Source organism: Phaethon lepturus, unplaced genomic scaffold (assembly GCF_000687285.1).
Source record: "Phaethon lepturus isolate BGI_N335 unplaced genomic scaffold, ASM68728v1 scaffold9904, whole genome shotgun sequence".
Lineage (NCBI taxonomy): Eukaryota > Metazoa > Chordata > Aves > Phaethontiformes > Phaethontidae > Phaethon > Phaethon lepturus.
In genome coordinates, this window is record NW_010535566.1 from 54,022 (window position 1) to 77,750 (window position 23,729).

Consider the following 23,729-nt stretch of genomic DNA (forward strand, 5'->3'; position numbering starts at 1 on the left):
AAACATGTTATCATGTTTGGTGTGAGCACTGTGTAGCTGTACTTTCCTTGAAAAAGAAGGGCCTGTACCCAAGTAATTACAAGCATCTGTTGCCCCCGTTAACACATGCATCCATATTTAAGCTGCAATGCTTGCATGTAGACTTACTTAAATGATAACCGCTTATATACAAAAGACTGCATCTAGCATGTGATTTTTGCCCATTATTTGAAAATTACCTTGAATTCCCCAACCACTGACGGATCATCACTGTCCTCAGATTTGCCTCTGTATAGTTTAAATGTATCACAGAAATCTGTTAAGCTATTAAATTCAGGTACTTTCTCCAATTCACAGTTGTACACCTTAAAAAAGAAAAGGGAAAATTTAGTACTGTTTAGAAATTATACACATCGGCTCCACATTGCAAAGTGTATTGTATGTTTGATGGAGTATCTTAAGGAGCGAAAGCACTTGGAACTATTTTTGTTTTTACATTGAAGTGGAAGCAAATGCAATGTTTGGAGAACATGCTTTCAAGCTTCATTTAGGCCTTGTTAAAACAGAAAAAATAGCATTTCACAAGCTTATATTTACATTCTTCGTTAGGTGTATTAGATGAGAAGTGAAAGTGGTCTGGCTTCAACTTTCAACCAACAGACAGTAACAGTACTGATCCTCTGTGTTCATACTTTCTCTATGTGTATGTTTATTTAGGATCTGCCTGTCACCCAAAGATGTCAAGAGTAAAATTCCATTTGACTGGAGGTTAGATTAAATTCTTAATGCATCTCTTAGTGTAGTTAAGTAGAAAAGAAGCAAAGTTATCTTCTTAAAACCTTCATTTCACCACATGAATTAGTAAAGGACCTTTACAGGAAATCATGTACAGTTAAATTTTGAAGAGCATTTAAAAAACCAAAGGTTTTGGGCTTATAAACATTGGGATATGTTAATTTATTTTATCCTAAGCAATACCTTTAAAGTATCATATCCTTTTTTAATATACTGTCCGCATTTTTCATGTTCTCCTACTGAAGCATAAAACTTGCTCCACCAATCAACAATTTCTTCCTCCTTAAAGAAAAGCAAATAAAAAAGTCTTTTATTGGAAGATAAAGCCTCTTTTATATCATGCTGTACAGCAGAAACAATGAACAATTAAGCATACAAAAAGACAGTATACTCTGAAACCTATTACCAGTTAAGTAATATTAAACGTTCATCTGAAAGAGAATTAGAATGTAACTACTAAGGCTAAAAGGATGGACTTTCTCTTACCCGAGCTTAGGTATCTAGTCTATAGTCCAGCTGTGTAGATGGTCAACAGCCAGCCATCTCCAAGCAAGCAATTAATTACTGGTATCTAGATACCCATCTCAAAGGACTGATTTCAGGAGGTGTGCATGTTTCTCTCTTCCATCTCTGGCAGTGCAGCACAGCCTAGCCACCTAAGCTCTAGATTACTTAAGTCAGAGGAAGTGAATGTACACTTAGCAGGTGCAGTCCTTGTTTCAGCTGTTAAGGAAAACCACCATCATACCTGGTATTCATTACAGGAACTGCATGACTGTAAAAACTACAGTGAACACGCTGAAAACTTTTTCCTGAGGGATAAATGTGCTAGTTTGCTTTCCGCATTTTATTTCAGAACTGTTGCCATGTAACAGCACTGGGACAGACTTGCAACCGCTCGAACCATGCATCATTCTGTTAAAACCAGTGGAGATTGAGTGTATCGTGACAGAATCTTGCAGTTGGAGAGCCACCTTAATGTTTACCAAATGCAGTTGAAAAGAAGGAGCAGTGAGTCTTGCCCTCATAAAAGTAATACTTCAGTGAGCTTCATGAAACCCTAGATGCTAGCAATCTGTACATTGCACTAAGACAGTATTTCTGTGGTGTTTTTTATATTTTTATTTAAGTCTGATAATCACTTTGTTCAACAGAGTGCTATTTTCTGTATTTATCTACAGGAATTGCATAATATAATTATTTGACCCTGAAATAATACTTCACTTGGTAATGAATAGTATTCATTCACTGTGAATGAACAGAATTAATAGCACTCATTCACTGTGTAAACTTGAGAAAATCTTTAAGATTGTCTAGATTTAAAGAGAGTCTTAAAGTATTACACAGGTCATTAAATATGAGGGTTTTTTTTAATATCTAGGGGTTACTATTTCAGTCTTGAATATTTTTCCTAAATATACCATTTTACAACTTGATTGTAGGTTTTATGTCAAATATTTTCAGAGATTACTGTTCTCATCCACATGCCTCAAATGCTAATTTAGGAGGCAGTATTGATATATTTATTTTCAATTGGAGATCTCATTTACAAGAAAGATTTTTAAAAGTAGTATACATTACCTTTTCTGTAAGCTGCTCATGAGGATCAATTCAGAAAAAGAGAGCAAAATAAAAAGAATGATAAGGATATGATTTGTAGAATTTTGTACAGTTAAATAGGCTTTAAAAGTTCAGTTTTTTAGTATGTATGTGAAGTAAGTTACTAACATCAATAATTTATAAATGTTCTTGAAGAATATTCGGACACCATGTGTCTTTTTTTTTTGTTGCTGGCAGCATGTCCTAGATATTAAACTGGAGCACATATATAAACATTTTAAAAAGCAAGTTTTCAGGACTGTAAGACATTATCACCCTGTGCTTTGTTCTTCACATAACAAAGCAAAACTGAGAGAAACTTGGTTTTCTTATTGTATCATTGCAGTGTTACACTCTGGATTCTATTTATTGATTTCCACAGTAGCATCATTCCCTGCTTTCATGTGTGGTTGTAGAAAGCACTGGACCTGATTTATTTCAGATGAAAAATGTTTTTAAGAGCAGTTACAAAACTGAATCTTTTCCAGAGATTCTTTCCCAAACGAATTTCACATACATAAAATTCAAGTGATTTTTTTGCCCTTTTTGAATATTTATTTCTTTATAAAACAATTTGCTAATGCTCAACAGCCTTTTCCCTTTTCCTTCTACTATTGTTTTTCAATTGTTTACAGGCTGTGGATTTTCAGGAGTCTGAAAAAAAAAAAAAAAAAACCTGTGAAGAATTATGAGGTATGGTAACAACCAGTATATGTGTCTAGAGATTTATCTGTGTAAGTGAAATAACAATTTGCACAATCCAAAATGCTTCACCTGTTAAATCACAGATACTGTAATCATGACCCGATAGTCCATTAAGAGCAAGCACCATGCATTGCATTTGGAAGCCATGATTAGCAAGTGTGATTTGTGCTAGTGTTTATATATCATACCTTATGTTTTAATTTAAAGGCATAATCCATAAATTTTTGTGCAAAGCAGAAGAATATGAAAAACATTTTATGAATAAAAGCCAAATGCATCAATAGATCAGGACATCACTCTGGTATATCATACTTATTTACTCCCATTTCTATTCTGTAATTATCTTGCTGGGATGTTCAGGTCTACTGTATTTTAGTAGTCTTTAACTTCAAATCAGAAATACAGCATATTTTTTTCAGATTTGCATGGCAAATGGCAGATTTCTAAAGACAATTGGAGTGATTTATTCTCAGAAACAGTATAATTAATGATTTGCAAAACTTACAGGCAGAATTCATGAGGTAATTTTGAATACTCTGCCATATTTAAATTTGACTTTGTTTAAACACTGGTTTGTAATGTTGACAACATGAAGGGTAGCTTGCATAATTATGCAATAATAATTTAAATTACAGATTTACAAATTCCTGATTTAATGCCTTTTCACAAAATATATTGTGTAGAACTCTGACTCTTTCATCAAAGCATAATGTTGGAAGAGTTTAAATTAGGGTTGGTGGGTTTGTTTTTTTTCCTTGATATACCTTCAAATGTCTCTTCAAATAATGCACTTGGTAGCTGTGGGAGGAAGAGGTTACGAAAAAAAAAAAATCAAAACTTCAAGACCTTCTTTAAAAATTCCCAAAGCAAATGATGAGTCTTCAATATAGTTATTATTGTTACTAAAACTGATGAGCAGGATATGTTCACAGAATGCCAAAAACCACAGAATAAAACGCCGTATGATAAATTTGAGATTTTGGAGTGAAATATTCACATGGTAAAGATCATATAATGGTTACTGTCTTTTTTTTTTTTTTTAATATACTGAGTGACTTCACTGTAGATTGTTACACAGGAGAGTTTCAAGACACTAACACTGACCTGTTAGCTTTTTGAACATCTTGAAATTATGGAGGGGAAAAAAAAAGATATACAGTAGATCCCTAGAAAATTCAGAGTTAGGATTTTATTTACTGTAGATTTATTTTATTCTCCAGAAAGTAGACTTTTAAATAAAGTTTAAGTATTAATAGTGTAGTTAAATAATTCCTGTTGATTTTGGTGCCTTTAGTACATAGATTCCAAATAAGCTGACAGACAAAAGTTTGTAAAAGTTCATATGTATTGTACACACATAGTAAGACCTTCAGAAGAAGGATACCCTAATATTTGTAACTAACTTACGAGCATCATCTCCTCCAAAATCTCTTTATGGAATAATTGCCAAGAGAAGTACAGCCTCATGACCACATCACATTAACTTCCATCCAACCCCATTCTGGTCATCTCCATGCATTAGCTCGGTACATACATACATGCACTGTTGTTGGAGAAGCCATTTTGCTGAGTGCTGTTGACATACTGCTTAAACACTGGAAATTGGAATGTAATTGATGAAATTTTGGCATTTTGTGTCCTCAGAGATTTGTCTGCACATCACTTACACTGTCCACAGTTGTACTTATTTCAATTTAAATTGTTTTGAATATTCTTTCCTCTCTCATATGAATGCTATCAGTGTATCTAGTGTTATAATATATTTGGCAAATATCTAAACTCTAAAGAAATTGTTTCATCTTATGTAGCATTTAAAATTTTCCCTCTCATAGCTGAAATCAGCTACACAAATTCAGTCAGTTTTGCCACTGAGTTCAAAGTGACAAGTTTTCTTCATTTGTTCAATCTCTTAAAATTTTGAAAGGCAATAAAAATTCTCTGTACCAGCTATAAAGCGTTTGTATTAAAACCGAAGGCCTATTAATATAAAAGTTATAGACTGTTCTAAATTTACATGTATGATGAAAGTAAACACAAGAACATGGTCTATGAAATTAGAGTCTGAATATCATGACATTAAGATACAGAAGAAGAAATTAAGGAAAAACAATGCAATCAATAACAGTCAAAGAGCATTGAGAGTTTGAAAATTTAAATTTGTTAGTATTTACTTTGGGACCTCTGTAACAAAAGAAAAAAATTCTGCATTTTTGAAAAATCAAAGTTGTGGATTAAGAGCCTGCAAAATTACTGTATTAAAGGGCATAACCTTCATGCTTCCTTTAAAATAACAGGCCATCAGAAATTTATGAAAACACTTTCTAGGTAAGTGGAACATTTTACAGTCCTTAAATAATTTAATTTTTTTCCTTCAGAATGTACTGTCTGGTATCTGTCTTCACTCACGTTTCAAGTCAAGACTAAAATTCTGCAAGCTGAATTATTTTTTTACCTGGCAAGTAAAATTGCATTGTGGTGGTCCTGAAAGAATCATAGTAGTAGGGAGATTCACAAGGCACAATAGAAAAGGAAAGAAAAGAAGTGTTAGTGCAGAAAAAATTTTCACTGGTATTAGTTTTGGATGACTTCATGGTAACAGGGGCAAAGCCACAACAGTGGCAAAATGAATGGCTGAAGTTCTGTATTACCATGGCTTTGATTCTGTACCCACCAAAGCATACACCTATGCTAGCTCCTTTTATTTAGAACTGCTCAGTCTGTGCAAGATCAGGCTGTGCTAACCATCGCCAGTGGACAACTGGGTAATGTTCTATCATATGCTTTCAGTAGCTGTTGCACAAGTGAATTAATTCTTAAGCTACTGCATGAACTTTACCATGCACAAAAAGCTGTAGTTTGATGTTTACTATATGAAAGCAGAAGTTAAAATGATTAACACATTTCCTTTGCTTTCCCTCTTCTCACAGAGTAACTTTATTCCATCTGGCTTTCCAGAAGGTTGCACATGTTTCTGACAATTTTGCTGTCTAGATAGTTTCTCAGAAATCACAGATCTGAAGAAGAAAGTCAAGCATCCAATTTCAAAGATTACCTGAGCTGCTAGCAGTGGCTGTGTGTCTTCCATTTCAATTACCGTATCCTGGCGAGGTGCAGCAGAGAGTAGACTAACTGTAAGTGAAAGATTTTATTAAGGCAATATGGTGTAGGAAAAATACCTTGCTAAACACTTTCATCAGATTTGAAATCCAAAGAATTACAGTAGATGTAAAATAATTCGTTGCCTGTATGTTTGATCCTCTAAAGAAAACAATTAGTTGCTATTTTTTGCTAAAAATACACAATATATTTTTGTGCAGGCTACACAAACATTTCTCACACATAAAATTAAAAAAAAAAGGTAAAACTTGGAAAAAATATAGAGGAAAATGTCAGCATAGTATTCAAAGCACACTTGCTGGAATACTGATCATTACTTTGGTATTTAGTGCAGGGGTGATCTGCAGGTAGTTAAGTTCCAAATTGATACTAAAGAGGAACTCCAGGGAACCAGTACACTAAGTCTGAGGGTGGACTTGCCTTTGCACTGTCCTCTTACGCTCCACAGAATATTGCACTAATTAATACTCTGAGTTAGATTTTTCTTTCAGATCACATTCTCTCCAAATAAGTACATGAGATAGCTATTCATCAGTACAGTATGCAGAGTAAACACTGAAGATAGATAGGTTATTCCAGCATTTCATAAGAAAGCAGAACTTTTCATTTTCCAGCTGCCTACCCTTCAGTTGTGGTGCAATGTCTTCTTTAGTAGCGTAGGGGTCACAGCGAAAGCTTTCCAGTAAATCAATAGTACACTGTCCCACGATGGGCTTCCGTCCAAATGGTCTGTGGTCTATCACTTTAATAACAAGAGATGGACTGTATAACTCCTCTTTTGGCAAAAGCTAAAAATGAAAGGTTAGAGTTTGTTTATAATGCAAACAGAAGGAAAATGAAGAATAAAGATTTCCCCCCTCAATTACAGCTGTTACTTCATTTATTTAATATTGAACTACTATGTTCTATGGCTGTATGGTGAATGAAAATTTCTAACCTTATATTATGACTCAATAAAAGTAAGAATAATTTTAAGTAAGTTCCTCAAATCTTGAATTTCCTTGACTCTTGCACAGCTCCCATCCTAGTAGTAGAAAAACAGCCGCACACCTGCAGGTAAATTGATGCCTTTTCAAATAAATATACATATACTGCACTGGATTGTGCATATAAAATTGTGTAATTTATCAATGACTGTACAGACATGTTTACATGATCTTTTTAGAATTTTCAGGCTTAGTAGATTGCTTATGTTTAGTCAAAAAAGGATGTGCAAGTTTTCTGTTCATTCTTGCATAACAAGTCCTTGACCTTTAAAAGTATGGGATAACTGATTTTGCAATAGATAGCTGATATACAGTTTTTCTGCAACGTACAACTTTCATGAAGAGAACAGAAGATGGAAAATTTGGTGTCTTCTTGAGGTTTTTGATCACCACAGATTCCACCATTTCACCCCCACATTCCACAATGAGACTCGGAGACATAACAGGTGCCAGTTGGTAGTTTTTCATGTTCCGCAACCCCCAAGCCAGAATCTGTAAAATGAAATCCAATATAAGCAAAAGTGGGAGAGATACCACTATGCTTAATATGATATTCAAAAAGTAGGAAAGAAGAAGTGAAGTCTTTTCAATAACAAAATGTGACTGGCAAAATACTTCAAGGTTGTTCTAGGAAAGTTAAAGGAAAAAATGAAACTCAAACACACTTAAAAAAAAATCCCCTGTATTTCTCACTATGAAATATTTTTTTTCTTGAAGCAAATGCACAGACTTACTGTCTAGAGGATGAGATGACTGTATTCAGTTAGTTTAAGAATAAACCATACCTCCACAGCAGTGAGTTGAACTACTGGTCTGATTCCTTGAGGTACCATGTAAAGTGTTGGTGCTCTTTGTGATGGAAGAATTGGAAGGTTGGCACCACCCTATTAAGACACAAAGGTATTAGTTTCTCTCATCTTCCTTAAATGACATACCTTGCAAGCATTAAGACAATTCTTCACATTATGACTCACTGTGAAGGGATGTCTTGTCTAGTCTATTCCTATTCTATATGTACACAGAAAAAAAAAATATAGATATACCTTGACCCTCAAAATAAGTTCTGCAGCAAAAAGAATATCTCCACTAGCTTTGCCATTATTTGTTACAGGATACCAGAGCAGTTTTGGTGTGATGTCCTCTTCTGGGATTAACTTGACCATGGGGGAACAAACACTTCTTCCAAGGAATTCATCTTTACCCTGCAACCGAAAATAGCAATCACAGCCATTAATGTTATTCTCAATTACTGTAAATAAATTAAAAAAGCAATCAGGATAAAAAGCATTCACCTACCACTTGGTCACTGTCAAAAAGTTCAATAACAACATTAGGTGGGTTTTGGGCTACTGTCTGTGGGTCCCCATAGATCTCAATTTCATTAAATATAAGAGTTTGGTCCCATGTAGGATTTAGAGTTGAATGAATGATCTCAGTTGTTTTGCTTTGATGGAGGAAAGAAACATGAGCATACGGATCTGAAATATCACACAAATATTAAAAGTATAGAGTTACAGACAAACCAAACCCCATCAAGCCATAAGGCACACGAGCACCATTTTTATCAAATATGTTTTTTTCGTTTGTCATTACCAGTTCTAGAAGCCATTCTATATAAAACAAAAGCCCACACATACACATAATTTACATTAATAGAGCAAATTCCATTTGATTATTAAATAGCTTCCTTTATACAATTCTTGATTAATAAATGAAAATTATAAAGCATCTTGCAAATCAGAAAGAGAACCCAAAAACTAAAACGAAACACTAGCTATATTAATCTCCCCTTAAATATTGTTCGTAGAAGCTTTTTTTGTTGTCTCCATTGATGTACAACTGTATAGCCTCATAAATAATATAAAGAAAGAATTCTAGTTCTGACTAGTTGCCAAACAACAAATTTTCCCAGGCTATAGTGCTCAGCTCAAGCTTTGGTTTTAAACATGCTTATTTATAGCAATCTTTTTTTGTGAAACAGCTGAATGATTAAAGTGGTCCTGGCCCAGTGTTTGGCAGGTCTTTAAATCATCAGGAGCTCTGTAGAAGGTATCTGATGATGATGGTCATTAACATTTCCTGTACAAATTGCAATTACTAAGGACTAGAGGCTATTTTAAAGGTTAACTTTAGTTCAGTTTCAACAGCTTCTGGCTAGGTACCTGATCTTACAAAAGTTGGCTAAATCTTCAGACTAGTTTTAGAGATGAGTAAAATGTAGATGTGCTAGGTTTATGTATGACTGCATCTGAGGTACCTGTCTTGAATTCTACATATGTAAATTAGAGGCATTTATTATTGTTTCTTTGTATTGCTTTTAAGTGCTGCACGTTGAAGGAAGACCAAATACACACGGGCAGCTGTACAAAAAACCCCCTCACTTCAGAAAACAGCACTGAAATATCTATAGCTCTATAACTTCTGTAACAAATTTATAAATACATTACACTTACTCGATTATTAATTAAAACAGGGAGAAAAAGAAGGATGCAGACGGGAGGTCAATGGGGAAAGACAATTCTAAGCTGCCCATGTCATCTTTATCTTTAGCTGCACTTACTTAAAGGAAATGTAAAGTCATATTCTTACAGAAACTAATTTCAATTTGCTCTCTGACTTCCCAGTGGAATTTTAATTCTAGTTAGCAAAAATTAAATACTTGATAACCTCAGTATTGAATTAGCCTGACTACAAAGATGCCACATGGATACAATACTGCTGGAACACCTAAGAGCTGGAAATCTGTGTGGAAACCTGTATAAACAAGCAAAACCCATGCTTGTTTAAGTAAGGCACCATGTAGTTTTCTACAAGTTCATCTCAGTAATGAATGAATACAAAATAGTGAACACCGAGAGGCAGTTGGTGACATAACAGCCATCCAGCTTTCTTCATCCTTGCTTTTGTGCAAACTTTCCTGCAGAACAGCTTCGGAACTGTATGTAGGCTTTGGTTAGAAGGAGAAGCTAAGGCACAGGGAAGGGATTGGTCATGGGGCCTCAGGTGAATTCCCATTCCCTCACTGAGAATTCACTGGCAGCAGCAGGTGCTGCACATTCACAGCACTTCTCTTTTGGCAGCTTTTGGGGCAGCACTAACCAAATCTGGACCATATGTCCAGGAAAAGAAGAACTTAAGGAAGTTGAGACTTCCTTTTTGGCATGGTTTCAGTAGCTGGGACCTATGCACAGACCTTAGGGTTTAAGATATTCTATAGCTAAATCAAGTTACTAGTTCATTGCAGGAGTGGGTTTTCTGCACCATTAGCAGGATTTTTCATACCTGAAAAACTGTCTTTGTCTAAAGCCATGAGATTTCTTGCCTGGTAGATGTAACAGCGAAGGTGGTAAGTATATACTCCTGTATCAAATAAATAGAAAGAGTTCAAGTGCATTGAAGTTGAATAGGCTTCTTTTCTGTATTGAACATATTTTGAGTTTATAAAAATGCCTTACACGTTTTAACTCAAGCACAAGCATTATAGTAACATTTCTGCTTTTCTTTTCTCATGACAAGTATACTAATAGCAACGAGCTAGCACCTGAGAACATTTGCTCCAACACAACTTAAAGCAGAATTTTAAAAAAGCCCACTAATGCTATTTGGGCTTTTTTCACCGTATGATGATCTAAAAATCCTTCTATTCAAAAATTCCTCTTTGAAACAGTGTGATCATCTAGCTCCTCTGAAGAGAATAAAGAACTGGGCATTCCCGTGCTTAATTTAAGTATTCACTACAGCACTTGCAGGGACCTGGGAGTTTCACATTTTTAACTATTAGCTCTAGAAAATTATTCCAGTTGCAACTCTGTCTCTTTGATTAAAGGATTAAAGGTGGAGTAGCTTAAAAGGAAGATGTGAGAGCGGCCCAAACCCAGGACAGCATGTAGCTAAGTTACTACAGCTTTTCTGTAAAAGATGTCTACTCTAACGCTTTCAGCCCTTTGAAAAATCTGAGCCACTCGTAGCCTCAATGAGCTGAAACCTCTGAACTCCATCAAGAAAAGGTGCCATTTTCCTCCTTTTGTGGTCATTATTTAGAAGAAACCACAGGAACCTTCCTCAGCTTCTGAAAGACAAGCTTTAAGAGTTAGGCACCCATTCCCAGCAGGGGGATCAAGTTTTATAGAGTACAAATCAAGACAAGTGTTGCAGTGAAAGGTCCTCAAAAAGCATTTTGAGTCTTAGGAGTGGATGGGATTGGCCTCTATTCCTATTAACTAACACTGGTGGCTCCCATCTTGGTGTCCCTGCTTTTCTGAATCCCTTTACAGTGATTCCAAGACATTTAAAGCCAATACAGGTTGGCAAAGTTACAGTTTTGTTCACTGCCATCTCAACTACATGGTCTTACTGTTTCCTCTGGGTCAGGTATTTCTTTGACCCTGCACTGCTCTGGTTAGTTGAGCTAAACCAGCAAAAAATTAAGTGTACGTACATCTTCTCTGCTGGCTTAGCTCCCTGTGCTGTTATGGAGGGGCTCTAATGCTAAAAATGTATCATTTAAGACAGCCTAAAATTCAGGTGCTGCAACAGTTAGCTTTAGAATTCCTGTCCCATTCAGGTTTTAAAAACGTCTGCATGACAGTGGACTGAAATATCGAAATGAGTAACTGTAATTTTGGTAGCATAAACAGGACCCAATCAAGGATCAGAGAGTAATTATAACAGAACATATATAAACCTAGATGTAAAACACAAAGAATTACAATTCTGTTTGAGACCAAGGAGAAACAGACATGATTTATGAGAAAGGAATTGTTAAAGAACCTACTGTCAAAGTAGCAGGAAACAAGGGGTGTATTGGCACCAAACACCTTTGTAGCTGACTCCTTGGTTTTGTCTGAGCTCTTCCCTTCTCCATCATCAACACTAGTGTCTGCTCCCTGAAGTAATGTACAGAAGCAAAAGTTAGTGCATATTTACAAACATAGAAGGAACCTGGACTGTGTGTGGGAGTATACAGGTTTCAGCCTCTCCTCCAGGACAAGGAGAAGTTTACTTTCCTGAATAAATGTACTTCAAAAGATGTTTACTCATGTCCAAAGGTCACTTCTTGTTGCCACTGAAGCTGTGCAGATCCAGTCATTTCATCTTACTTGCCAGAATGTCTTATTTCTGGAGATATACTAGCTACCTGTCAGCTCTTACTGAAGAGGTTGCAGGTCTTCTGCACTGTGCTGGTGCAGAGAACTGCTCTAAGGCTTTATGCTAGCAATAGCCCAGGAACTATAGTCAGAAGAGAAACTGAAACAGGAATTTTTAAACTCTGTGGAAGCAAATTAAGCGGAGAAAGAAAATGCTATCAGTGAATCATGGGTCAACATGTGGTGCAAAAAAGAGAAACAAACCAAGAAAAAAGCACAAACTTTTGTTAATGCTACGTAATCAGACTCAGAATCATTATTTTAGAAAAACAAAGTAGCCTTCTCACATTATTTGCTCCAATTTGTATTTTGGTAAATACAGCTTATCTATGAAGCTGTGTTAACCTGAAAACTTGAGGAATAATTACATTCTAATGATCTATCTATTTGTGACATATGACATTCTGGCTTCTCCAACACTTTGCTGTTCTTTCTTGTGTTTGGTTATTTATACATGCAATTATTAATCAGGGGCAGCTATTTCAGTGCCTGTTGTTTCTTGTGCTGATGTTAATACATCAATTTAAACAATTTAATCAATTTTTAAACAATTTAATATAAACTGTATTAGTTCCTCAGTTCTGTATCAATCTAACAATTCAGGGACTGAACTAGCTGATACATTTAATTGTATATTTACTGTAAATTAACAGATTGAACTTTTAAAGACTCTTTCATTACTCTGTTCCTTACCAAAGCACCTTCAAGTTTAAAGATAGCTGCTGCACCATGTGTCTCCGAGGGAGCCATTTTTCGTCTCCATCGTCTTCGACGGAAAGTATCAGAACTGCGTTGTTTCCAGTGAAATTTCCAGCCAATTAAGGATGCATATTCCCATCCTTCTTGATCTTCGTATGATGACATTCCCTGAAAGACATAAATCCTTATTATCCACAGTGTTGTATAAATGTAATGAAAAAAATCAGCACTTGCTCTGGCAGGCATAATAATCCCCTTATAAATCAAAGCTGGAAACATCAATTTACAAAAAGACAAAGAAAAGGAATGTAAGAAGTAAAACATACAAGGTTGTTCTAGATTTTTTGTTTAGTATTAAATTTTTTCTTTATTCCAGAAATGCATAATCTCCTGCAGATTTAAAAAAAAAAAAGAAAAAAAAAAAAAACCAACCACCTCAAACTGTTACAATGTGCAAGTGTCTGACTGCATCTCTCTCCTGCTTACCCTTCCTGTTGTTACTGGTTGAGCTGGATCTCTCTTACGTTTCCGCACCAGTCTTCGTCGTCGATGTGTATGGTACATTTTCTCCGCAGCAACCCATGACTTTGGCTTAGGGTCTGGAGGAATAGTAATTCCATATTCCCATCCTAAACCAGAATTGATTAGTTAGTATATTTCCAGAAACACAAGCAAGATACAAAGAGGAAAAGCATGGGAAATAGAGTTATTGTACCTACAGAGGATGAAGCTTTAGTCACACAAGACTGTTTGATATTGCAGACCCTAAATGCCGAATAGCTAGGGGGCAACTGATGACATTTTATGATGATGTTATGTTGTAATATAGATGGCAATAAAAATCTCAACATTAAAACATATACAGTACATTTTAAGTTCTTTTCTTTGCATTCTTGTTTTTTTCAAATGTTAGGTGTATTTATATCACATTTTCATACTTCACTACAGGGAAAACTCATCCTTAATTTTAAATGAGTGGAATGTCCTGTGTACTCTTGCAAGTCCAGCAGCTTGCTTTTAGAGGAACACCAACTATTTGAACTTTGATCATAAAACTTGAAGAATTGGTAAACCTGTTACTGTATTTTGGTTCTACGTAGTATTATTCAGTTGTCAGGTATCTAGGACTCAGACTTTTATTTAGATTGATCTCTTACTGAAAAGTTACTGCAGACTCCTACCAGTGGTTCCAATTAAAACAGATATCAGAACTCTTTCAGATACATAAAATATTTTTTTCTACTTTAGCTACTTATTTCAAAGGAATAAGTATTTGAGAGCTTTCAGTTGTTTCAGAACAAATTAAAATTTGTTTCTATTTTGCAAAATTCTGGGCTTCCCAGAATCTTCTACGACCTTCCCTTTTGCTGTTATTATTAATTTTGTTTTTGAACCATCAAATCAATGTCCTGTAAATACTTTGCTATGAGAGATTGACTGCTTTTTCCTGTTGCTGGAGAATGCAAATTATAGTCTTATGAGGTTGTTTATATCACAACTTTCTAAGATGGTAACAGTTTTGATTTAACGTAAGTAACAAGCATATAGAAGTCAAAGTAACTCCGGGAAAAATGGTGGCTCTGTGTGCTTAGGATTTTCTAACCTGATCAGGTTAGTAGTACATCTAATCTGAAAAACTCTGTCTAGCAATATCAGATTCGTCACAGAAAAACTCTGAAGTCTTTTTCCATTTCAGAATTGCCTAATAATCAGTTGCATACTGTTAAGATTTCATCCTGATCAGTCTTGCATGGCTCCCTTGCCACACAAATTCAGTGCAGTTATTCTGCTCTCAACAATATAGGAATCCTTCAAACGCTTGTGGGGTGTGTGACCAACACAAATGGGTTCCTGACTTCCTTTGGTCCCCAGACCTTCTGATTCACCTCTTAACATTGCTTGGTGTCTCGTCCCCTGGCTAAAGGCTCCCAGTTAAATTACCAGCTAGATCCAAACCTGGCTTTGCCACATATTCTTGGTGCAATTACAGAGGCTTCATGTCTCAACTTAAGCTTCTGACTTTTCAAAAAAAAACCAACCCCAAAAAACAAACAAAAACATGCAATTACTGCTACTAATCCACTTCTTGCAGGCCTGATCCTAACCATTGGACTGCATTAACAATGGACGTGGGGAAGAATGTTTTGGAAATTTGTTTCAAATAAGGATGGGTTCTATTTTGAAGCACGTTGTTTATACATACACTTCTCCCATCTGGAACCTCTCATGTTAGTAGATTGTTGTTTGCATTAGCCTTCCTTTTTTTTTAATTTGTCAAAGTTTTTGGCTCAAAATTGTCATCTGCTGCTGCAGTTAAGACCAATGTGCAGCTTCTTAGATTATGTGAGTCTTTCTCTAGGAGGCACTTAAAAATGCTTTTATTACATATACTGTTCAAAATACTGGTCCCTTTTAATCCAAGAAAGGCTCAATGAGAACAGTGAGTTTGATGGAACAGTGATTAAAATGGAAGTAGAAACAGATACAGACCGTGAACGCTTTCTCAATGTCATTTTCCTTAAGCAACTGTTATCCAAATATTTCCTCGACATTTTTCCATAGGGCAACCACTATCGTGCTCAGGACATTGCTAGCCTTGACCACGTGTCCTCCTTCAGTATAGACTATGACAGATTGCCCTAGCAATCAGCAGATAAACACTAAATCTTACCATGCTCATCCACTGCTCGATTTAAATCGGATTTCCAAGCATCATCCTCCCACATCCAACCAAGAGGACATGTGAACTCACGTGGCGGTGGAGCTTTTTCTCCATTCTTTTATGTAGGGAAGACATAACAGTTCTGTGCATTAATAGATGAAACACACTATATAGCAAATCCTAGAACTCATTCTCTTAAGCCTTTACTTATCCAGTGAAAAATATAAGTAAATCTCACCACATCTGTGTAACTCTCTTCAGCTGCTTTCCATTCCCCTCCAGGGTAGCGACTCTCATTTTCATATACTTCATCAGTAAACTCAGTATGACCAGCATCAGCTTCAGTCAACAAACTGCAAGTCCAAATCAAATATAATACTAAACCAAATGTATTTTAGTTAGCTACAGGGAATATATAGAAAAAATGTAGAGAATGTGCACATGTGCTGGAATTCTGGATTGTCCATCTTTGTGAAGGTCTGTTTATTAATAAAGTACAGTGTAGCCCTCATCTATATGAGGGCTACTTATTTCCTTAGAATGTCTTCCTAAAACTGAAGCAACTCCAGTAGTAGTAAGCAATAGGTGGAACATTACTCATGAGTGACTAGCAGGACTGTTTTAACTGCCATGTTGTGTTTTTCAAGATCTGCTTTCAACACTTCCTCTTGGAAAAAGAAAAAACATCATGTATTGAAGTGTAGGAAAACCCAGACTGCACATGACAGTTACATGCACCCCTAATTTAGATATATCTTGCTATGTACTAAAATTTTGCCATGTACTTAATTTTGTTCCCCTTTATGCTGTTGACAAGGCAAGTCATCAGTTGGCTAATATTTTTCTAATGTGCAAATAAAAGAAATGAGAACATTAAATCAGACCAGATAGCCTTGATTTCCACTTGTGATTAACTGTATTTCAGAAGGCACTAAAGTATGTTCTAAAAATGCCATCTGCTGGTCAAATAAAGCCAGGCAGATTCTTTTACAATAAAAGCAGCTGAAAGGCATAAACATGTTTCTGTATTTTTACAGTAGGATTTTTCCCATTATCTGAGAAGATATCTCCATGTCTGTTATTGCTTTTCTTCATGTCAGATTATTCATTGAAATAAAAACTATTAATTGAATATGAAAATAAATCCATCCATTCATACCTATAAACTGGTATGATTTAAAAATGGATAAAATAATAGCACATATTTTTCTTGCACGGTTTTTCTATAGCAACAGTCCTTTTTTTTTATCATCAGAACACAGGAATTTAAAATGGGCTGAATCTTTTCTTTTAAGAAAAAAGAAAATAATATCTTTCTCATGCTGGCTTTTGTTTATGAAACAAATAATTTACCCAGTCTGTTTTAAAGTGTGGCAACACAAATAGCTGGACTGGCACAACTCAGGAGTTGAAAACCACTGACAGAGCAAGGCTGAACCTGCCAGAGCTGGGGGATGACTGATGTCTCATGAATTTGGTCCACCAGGGGATGAACTGTCATATGGCAGCACAACTTTAGGCTCTGTAAACAATCCCTGCCTTGAATCAGTTTGAGAAACAACCTGTGACAGTTAAGGAGGGCAATGGAACTTCTCAAGATTTGGTGAAATAAACACAAAAACCCATCCACTGTACGCAAACAACCATGCAAATGCTGTAATGGTGTTGACAGAACATGAACTGCAGATTTATACTGGACGTCAGGGTTAAGTTTCTATCTATGGAAGATCCAGCCACCTAAGGGTGTGAAGCCATCACAGCTGGATCTGAGAACCTTACTTAGACACAAGTGATCCTCACAGTAGCTTTCTAGGAAAGGAAAACTATTATAATCTCTTTTTTAAAGATCAGGCACTGAGACAGAGAGAGTATGAGCAAAACACCCATCATCACACGCAGACTTCTAAACCGTAAGATGGTTCCTAGGAAATGGATGCATTCTTTCTGTTGTAAGTTTTATCTGACTTTTCAGAAAAGGTTACTTTGTTAATGTTATGTTAATTATAGTGTTATTAACTAGCTTTGACTATTGGCTGGCTTTTGCTGTCCTAGAAAGAGATTTTAAGCTGAACTTTCTCAGACAAGAAAACAGGACCTTTTACTCTACACACTGAGATTAAACTCCTTAATTCCTGCCTGCATAAAATTTAAAAAAACATCTGACCTTCTTTCAGGATCAACTGTCCATTCTCCTTCCCACTCCCAGCCCTTTGGGGGTAGAAAGTACTCTCTCTTCAGTTTGATTTTTCCTGTGACATCGGAAAACTTGTGGCGACCAACAAGTCCTGAGGTACCCCACTTTCCAAAAAGAAGAGCCTGATTTTCATACTGTTTGAGAAGAAAGAAAAATATCAGTACATTAGGAATAATAAAAAGATTTTAGGAGGGAAAAAAAAAAGATATTATGTAAACTGTTACAACTGAAACATTCTACTATACGTTTCCTTTCTCTGAAATGGAGTACTCCCTTCCCAAATGACTCTGCAATGTCATCATTATTTTCTTCTTCATTGCCTTCTATGCTGCCTGCTAAACAATGATTCTACTGCTAAACTAAACTATCTATCTTCTCAATGTAATGCCTCTCTACAACTACAGTCAAACTTCCTCCAAATTAAAGCTTTGTTAAATGAAATTCCATTACATTATTCAAACAAGTTTCTTCTGTTCCCTAAATGCATGATCCTCTCGTTCTTTTCCATCTCAGCTCTCCTGTTTACAATCTCTTCTTTCATAACATGTAAAACTGAATTACAGTCTTATGATGGAAGCTACCACAGCCATGATTCTGATATCAGGCTAGTTTATATTGTATATTTGTCAGCCCAGTTTATATTGTATATTTCCCATTATGCTAATGGGATTGTTCATAGTTTATGATGGTCTTTGGTTTTCTGCTCTTATTCCTGTAAAATTGTTGGATTGCTGTATGAAGAGCAAAAAAAGAGATATTCAGTAGCTCTTTAAACTTCATACTTAAATAATGGCTTTGAACATCCATTGACTATTCTAAGTGACTTACTACAGCACTACTAAATATTTAAGCATAGGTGCAATGGTGACACAAGCCTCTGGAAAAATGTCTTCGTTTTCATTACCTACTATACTGATATTGGTTTATGTGCACCATTAGGTGATGGGGCACATACAAGACACCTGCTGCTTACCATTATAATTCAAAATCTCTATTATATGCTGTGGGACTATTTCAAGCATTTCTATTCCAAATTCGTTAACTCTTAACATTGAAATGGTATCATATTATAGCCTTTTGTCAGCAAAATCTACTGGTTTTGACCAGTTTTCCTATACAAAAGAACCATTATTAAGCAAAACCACTTGTATCCAAGTATCATTTGTAGATGTGAAGAATCAATTAAAATCACAGGATTATTCACATGCCAAAACATAATTGTCTAGATCCCAATCTTAATTACACTGATAAAAATCTAAAATAAATTTCTTTGAAATCACTGGAGGTAACCAGATTTTTATGTGATTAACCAGTTCAGAATCTGGTCTGCTGAAGTTCATCTGGTAGGCACAATGGACTTGGTCATTAACTGCCTTGAAAGGGGTCTGCTTGTTTCAGTATAATAAATACTACCCCACTTTCTGCCCACCATGAAAAAAAAATTTCAAGAGAGATCCAATTTCCTTGAATTACTAACACTGACGTCCAATTTAAAGTAAGAAAGCAATGACAGACATACCATTTCTGCAAAAACACTGAACGTTCCCTCTGCAAAGCTATTAAACTTCTTTTCAACTGCACTGAGCCCAAGCCAAATGTTAACTCGCAATTCCACAGGCATTTTGACATCTTTCGTCTTGTCCTGTGGGTACTGGCACATGAACAAAAAAAGTTATTCTTTGTTATGTTATGCAGGTATTGTAGCTTTCAGTAAAGTATATACAATAACACAGAGATATGAGTAAAAATACATGATTTATTAATCTCTTCCTGTACTGCATTTCCTCAAAAACCAGTAATAAATTAGTTCAGGAAGGAAACATTCTTTAAATGGTACCTGCCTAGGGCATGTAAAAACCAAACACAGTATCAGTAGTATCATCCCTGTTCCTGTATATTCTAACCCATGTTTCATCCAGCAATGAGTTTTTCATTATGACAATAACTTAAAACTTCAATGTTCATGTTAGTGTTTCTCATCAGGAGACTCTGGAAATGTAGAGGTTAGTCAGAATGGTTCCCTAAATGTAGAAGTAATGCATCATAACATGCATGACAAGGAGGCTTGCATAAAAACGAACACATAGGCTTGTCTGCATTGAAACATTAATCAATATAAATACTAGTGCATTGACAAACTCCGTAAATGCTATTGTTCTACAGTCAGATTGCTTTTTTTCCTGGTTGATTCCAATTAATATAAACTTAAATGGAGAAAGGCATTCCTATTCAAGAGTAAGACTCAATGCAGAGAGACATACTAGGGAACTTCTAGATGTAGACATGCTCTATGTTACTTGCAGAAAACCATCCAAAACTTTGAATAGTTTTTTCAAACTTCTCTGACATACACTAATTATTCCCTCTAACAGTCTCCATTCATGTCCAACCCCAAAACACCAACCCCAGTAACACTTTAAAAGTCCTATCACAATTTTGAGCTCATTCAGAAAAGCCTGAGTTAGGGGCTGATGCTGGTTCTAACTGGCTTATGATGAACTTTGCATTACAATTTCTGTGATATTTTGAAGAAGCTATAGGCAGTTGGCTTTGAATCTGTCCTGAGTTTTGACATCTCCTTGTTCATAGTTCATTTGTATGTTTCGTGCTCATGTCAGAAGGCACTACAGTTTAGGGAGTTAATTATTTTTTAAGGGATGGGGATGGGGGAGAGGTACCTTTAAGAAGATTGTTTGGGTCTTTCCACAGTGTTTACCAGATGATTCGGGGCTCGTTGTGGAATAGAGCACTTGGTGTGCAGGAACACGAGCATAAGCCAGTCTTTTCTCCCCTCGGATCATCCATATGATCACATCAGGCATACTGTTTTGTGGCTGTGGATTATGTGTGGGGAAAAGAAAGTCAAGAATGCTAATTAATAGAATGTTAAACCAGTCTAATGCTTAGATAGCAGAAACATAAATTAGGATTTATGTCAAAGGATTTATCACTTAGAGTCAATAATTAACATGAATTTACGATAAATAGAGGAAATTGTTTTACTTTACAAGTACACACAATATACAGTTCTGAAACAATCATTAAAAATACTATTGAGATTGTTGGAAAGCAAATGAGTTTTATTAAAAAAACAGTTCCCATAGCTTTTGCAATTTTTTCTAGAGGTGTTTTGTATCTCAATTCCTTTATGGCGACTATAGTGACTGAACCCACATGCTAATGCTTTGGATTGACCTGCTATATATTTAAGTGCTTGTAATGCTTCCACGTTAAGGGTAAATTGTCATAAGACTTTTAGCAGAAGGCAGAAATGGCCTACTATCTTTTTGCACCTTTGTGCATGCCTTTGCATGCTAGCTGCAAGTTTGCCAGATTAACTGCTTTTTTTTTTAAATGAGTAACTTTTCACAGCAGAAGTGAGGAAGAAAAAACCCAAACATTTCTACAATGTTTCAAAAACCAATTGCAAGATAACTGAGGTGAAAACTTAAGAATTTGCTGAAAATTTAGAAAGCGTAGAAACAAAACAGATTTAACTCTGTTAGAAGTTGATTACTATGGCTAACAAGCTGCGGAAGTACAACATATATCCTGCAGTCCCTGAATGGGCAATGTGAATTCCAATTCTGGAAGGAAGGAAAGGACAAAATACTGTCACTTTAAACAGAATATAGTCTATTCTGCAAGTCACAGAGTGGTTATTTCCCGACACACATTCTCAGTGAAGACTGCTAACACACTAGAACACTGTATATAAGTAAATACTAATTACAGAGGGGAACACATTTACCTTCACAGCATCTAAAATTACTATTCTAAGGAGAGTGGATATTGCTTGATCAGCAGTGAATATTACACCAGGTTGTGTTAGACAGCTATTTCTAAACTAAGTGAATCACTGGATCACTGGTATTGTGTAGTACTAACCTCTTCACTCAGTTGCAGTAATTTATCCAACCAATCCTCAATTTCTGTCAGAGTGACTTTCACATCAGTAGCTTCATTTCTCATCCTTGCTGCTGCTTCTGCAATCTGTGTGAGAGACTTGAGGCGCAGTTTTTGTATCTGAGTGTCAAGGACTGTAATATTAGATTTGCCTTCTATGAGGGGAAATGGTTTACTGAAACAAAAATATTTATTATGGTTAATAATCTTAAGTGGATTTTATTTAGCCGCACACTACATGTGGACACACACATGTTGCATACAGTGGCAACAGATTGAGTACTATTATTTCCTGTGATTGAAAACCATCAGAACGGTGCCATAGCATCTATTTCTGCAGAGATTTCCACCTGACAAGGTGTTTACAGTAAGGAAGGGAAATGCTGTGCTTGCATAACACACACCAACATAGAATAGCTCGAGGTGTATGTTTTAATGTAATTGCTGGTAACCAAACCAAGCAAAATCCATTTCCCTATATATTCAAATTAGAAAATTATTGTCTTGGAATGTGCATCTTAAAAGATGAAATCAGTGCCTTCAGACCAAGATTAGGTTCCTTTCCTTCACTGGAAACTGTAAATTCTCAGAAACTCAATATACAAATACAGCTTGTGCCTATGACTAGACTTACCTAACCCTCTGGCATGAAAACATTGAACTCTAAAAGAAATCCAGAACACAGAACTTCTGAGTCACCAGAGGGCAGAGTAACTATTCAATAGAATGAAGAAATCCTATAGCATCACAGTAGAGCCCAGGAAAACTGAGCTTTTTTGAGTTGGTGGAGGTTTGAGGAAAAGGCAGCTTTTCAAAGACCAATGACTATATCATTTTAACAGAGTTCATTAAGAGGCCTTTAATATACTTTAAAAAAAAAAATTCCAAAGACACTGCTGAGTTTGAAAAGACTGAGTCTTTGACTTATTTTTAATAACAAGCCATGCACTTCTAAGGGCTTGGATTCTGCAAAACCTTGATACTGACTATTGTGCCTTCCACTGTAGTTAGTTCTACTAATCTGAATGCAAGTGCTGCCTGCCCTGGGTGCAAGTACTTACTCATGAATCAAATGTAATAGATCAGAACTTCCAGAAATCCACCTCATTTTAGGTTTAAATAGTGCACTGAAAACTCTCTCAAACTCTTAACTCTTTTAAACTTTAGCATGGCAAGGAAAATTGTTCTATGAATTTAACACAGGGAATTATGTCTTTGACACAAGTTTCATGAGTTTGCTGAAAAAAACCATAAAGAGCATTATACCCTATAAACAACAGGAAGCTCATTTGGTTGCTATATCTAGGTGCTATTGCTCCGTAATTGTTGAGTGATAAGATATTTTGTAAAACAATGAACTGAATTAATAACAATGCAGATGTGGGTCAGGAGGATGAGTTTACATAACTGATAGAAAACCTGAAGTTCCTATGCTCACTAGATGGGTCCATGTGACAATAATTTGCCCTTCACATTTTGCTTTCCTAAAGTCAGTCAGTTCGTTCTCTCTGCTTTCCTCCAGATCACAGCAGGCATGCTATGAAGTTACCAGTTCATATTTTGACATAAGCTTTCTATCATATAATTCTTTGCTAGCATATACTGATCTCCATTGTTTGCTTTTTCCTCTGTTCACTTTTATATTGGCTCTACAGCTTGATGAATTTGTTCTCTCATTTCAGGTTCTCTGTTATTTCCTCTAATGGATAATAACCATTCTCTCATTTTTCCTTTCCTTTTCCTGTGCTGTTTCATCACCCATTTATTAAATGTTTTTCAAGTGTCTCTCCCCACCTCAGTGTCTCCCATTAATGTCTCTTTCTCATACAATTCCTTCCTCTCTATTTAGAATTTATTCTCCTGCAAAACCCTAAATGCCGACTCCTATTGCCTTCTCTGAACACTCCCATATGTACAGACGTGTTGACTAAAGGCTTATT

At 35.7% G+C, this 23,729-nt stretch overlaps 1 protein-coding gene across 1 annotated transcript in view; it reads right to left on the reverse strand.

The window, feature by feature from the left end:
* Window positions 1-23,729, reverse strand: part of MYOF (myoferlin) — a 72,723-nt gene that overhangs the window by 9,690 nt on the left and 39,304 nt on the right. Inside the window, exons 23-41 of the mRNA XM_010285879.1 lie at window positions 21,772-21,964; window positions 20,562-20,717; window positions 19,403-19,534; window positions 17,854-18,017; window positions 15,928-16,042; window positions 15,699-15,804; window positions 13,514-13,656; window positions 13,022-13,195; window positions 11,956-12,067; window positions 10,464-10,541; window positions 8,478-8,659; window positions 8,225-8,383; window positions 7,967-8,065; window positions 7,512-7,673; window positions 6,818-6,983; window positions 6,131-6,207; window positions 2,356-2,367; window positions 958-1,056; window positions 219-344 (exon numbers count right to left, since the gene is read on the reverse strand). Of these exons, the coding sequence (XP_010284181.1) occupies window positions 219-344; window positions 958-1,056; window positions 2,356-2,367; window positions 6,131-6,207; window positions 6,818-6,983; window positions 7,512-7,673; window positions 7,967-8,065; window positions 8,225-8,383; window positions 8,478-8,659; window positions 10,464-10,541; window positions 11,956-12,067; window positions 13,022-13,195; window positions 13,514-13,656; window positions 15,699-15,804; window positions 15,928-16,042; window positions 17,854-18,017; window positions 19,403-19,534; window positions 20,562-20,717; window positions 21,772-21,964 (2,455 nt within the window). The remainder of the gene's footprint in view (window positions 1-218; window positions 345-957; window positions 1,057-2,355; window positions 2,368-6,130; window positions 6,208-6,817; window positions 6,984-7,511; window positions 7,674-7,966; window positions 8,066-8,224; window positions 8,384-8,477; window positions 8,660-10,463; window positions 10,542-11,955; window positions 12,068-13,021; window positions 13,196-13,513; window positions 13,657-15,698; window positions 15,805-15,927; window positions 16,043-17,853; window positions 18,018-19,402; window positions 19,535-20,561; window positions 20,718-21,771; window positions 21,965-23,729) is intronic.